This window comes from Penaeus chinensis, chromosome 9 (genome assembly GCF_019202785.1).
Source record: "Penaeus chinensis breed Huanghai No. 1 chromosome 9, ASM1920278v2, whole genome shotgun sequence".
NCBI classification, from domain to species: Eukaryota; Metazoa; Arthropoda; class Malacostraca; order Decapoda; family Penaeidae; genus Penaeus; species Penaeus chinensis.
Window position 1 is genome coordinate 12256976 of NC_061827.1, and position 2500 is coordinate 12259475.

Sequence of the window (2500 nt, forward strand, 5' to 3'; positions counted from 1 at the left end):
TAGGTAGAGATTCAGCATATGTTATATAGTAATATAGAGTATAGAGCGATTTTTTTTTTCTCCCGAAATTCTGATTTTCCTTTTTTATTATCTCTTAGATGGACACTTAAAGCCTGGCGCTCACGGCCGCTCTCCTTCTCGACCGAGTTGGCACTTGCTGCTGGCACTCTGGCGACCCAAGGGAGAAGGGGTGACGACCGGGGACACGCATCCCACCGGCGAGGTCCTGCTCACGCCCACTCAACCTCTGCCGGCAAAGGAGGCGCAGCCCACGCGGACGGTTCCTCCCGCCAGAGGAGTCCTGCCGACGAGAGTGGTTCTTCCCGCTAGAGATGTGATTCGGGAGAGAATAGTCCTTCCGACTCGCGAAGACCTACCCGATGAGAGGGTCCTGCCGGTGATGGAGCCTTTGCTCCCCCGGGGCGTTGCACCTGCCGGGACCGGGGATTCAAGCGAGGGCAGCGAACCCCTGACAGAGCTACACCTTGCGAGCACTTCCTACGCACACACACCCGAACCCCTGTTGCACTCAGAGACTCAGAACCACGGTGAGTCATTCCCGCATTTCGAAACTGAAGCCCTTCCTTCTCATCCTGTGAGCGAGGCGGCGGGAATCCCCGAGCACTTCCCGACCCAAGACAAACAAGAGGAGGACTTTCCTATTGCTTCCCCTGTCACGGAGCGCGCGGAAACCGTGACCACCACCACCAGGAAATTGTATCTCCCGTTCACAGTCAGAACGTCTATCCGAGAGGAACACGGGGACGGCCTCATGGAAAGTTTCGGCTCATCCAGAGGAGACTTGACCAGTAACGTTGTTGTATCAACAACAATATCGAACCACCAGTCTGTTCCTATCACGTTGCAGAGTTCCTCGAGAACGGTCGTGAGAACAAGCCAGAACATCCCCAGCCTCACAACCGCGTACACGACGGCGACGTCCCCGCTGACCATGCACACGACGACGACGGATCAGGTGATCACCATGGGCAGCCCCGTGTATATGCACGGAACGCCTGGAGTCGAAGCCTCCCTCGGGACGCCGGTGTCGGTCTCGCCGACGAGAACAAGGAAAACCAATATGCTGAACCACAGGGCAGGGCTGCTTCCTGCCGGCCACCCTACGTCGCAGGGAGTAGATGGGTCACGGGGCGAGGAAGCGACGGGCCGTCATGGCAACAAAGGAAGCAAAGTATTGGAACTTGAGGGTCCAGTTGTCATGGAAACCCTCGATGGGTCTTCTCTTGTCCCTCTTGTCGGAAGATCAAAGGAAGTTCTTACTCTGAAGGGAGATGGAAAAGCCATTTTGGCGATATTACAGGTCGCTCAGGGATCCAACACGCTGGAGGATCCCTTCCATGTCACGTCAGTCATTAGAAAACACGACCAGCCTCTCCCGACGGATGGAAACACCAGTGAAACTTCACCTTCAGGTCTTTTGGATCAGCAAACAACACATCAAGATCCTCTGAGAAACAAGAATCTCGAAACCGATTATTTAGATCATCCCAAGCCGCTTATCATTCCAGACAATCCTCAGATTAGCGGATTATCGAACTTACTCGACAAAGAGTCTAAATCAGACGACAGCCAGAAGTCCCTAAATGCGTTAGATGTTCACGAGAAAGCTCACCTGCTCCTCACCGTCCCGAAGAAGGCGGCCCCCTCCCCCGCAGCGTTTACGACCACTGCCAAGCCCATTTACGAGGAGATCTCAGACACGCTTCAAGTAGACAGTAGCATTGACGATGTCGAAGACTTTGACATTCTCACTAAACATACAGAAAACACCGACGAATTCTTATCCCAGACGAACCAGTCCCACACGAATCTAATCGACGCAGAACTCCACAATGGTCACGAGGTTCCTGCTTCAACAGACCCGACAGCAGTGACCACACTCTCCACCGGCGAGGCCTCCTCCACTCCGCCCGCGCCCGAGCACCCGGCGACGACAGCCACCGCTCAGCCGCCGATGCTTGATGACCCTGAGACGACCAACAGCCGCCTCCTCACGACGTCTCCTCCTGAGGAAGATGAGGAGGAGGAGCTCGAGAGGGAGAGCCACACCGAGGACTGGTCTGTGTTTGTAGCCAACGTGTCCGCACTCAGCAACAAGAGTCTGGCCCTAAACGAGTCCGTGTTCCAGCCCCGCTCCGAGATGAGCATTGAAGATCACCACAAGATTGTTCTGAAGGAAAGAGGTAATGTCTTCGTTTCTTGTTTTAAGGATGTTTTACAGCATCTAAGTTTTTTTCTACCTTTCATACCCTCTCCCCTCAAACACTCACAATTCATGCAGTCACAGAAATTAATACAAAGACACAAACCTCATTAGCTCGTCTCTGCACAGTTACACCATATTCATTTAACAGTTTTGAACCACCATCTTATCGCCACACATAAACTTTGACTAGACCAGCATAGATATTGGCGGACGAAGCCTCGAGATGCTGTAAATAGGTCATTAAACTCAGGTTGATCTTAAACGAAGGACGCG

The 2500-nt window shown here is 53.2% G+C and overlaps 1 protein-coding gene across 1 annotated transcript in view; it reads left to right on the plus strand.

Annotated features, from left to right (window-relative positions):
• Positions 1–2500, plus strand: part of LOC125028658 — a 107714-nt gene that overhangs the window by 78972 nt on the left and 26242 nt on the right. Inside the window, exon 4 of the mRNA XM_047618132.1 lies at positions 99–2249. Coding sequence (XP_047474088.1) covers positions 99–2249 — 2151 coding nt within the window. The remainder of the gene's footprint in view (positions 1–98; positions 2250–2500) is intronic.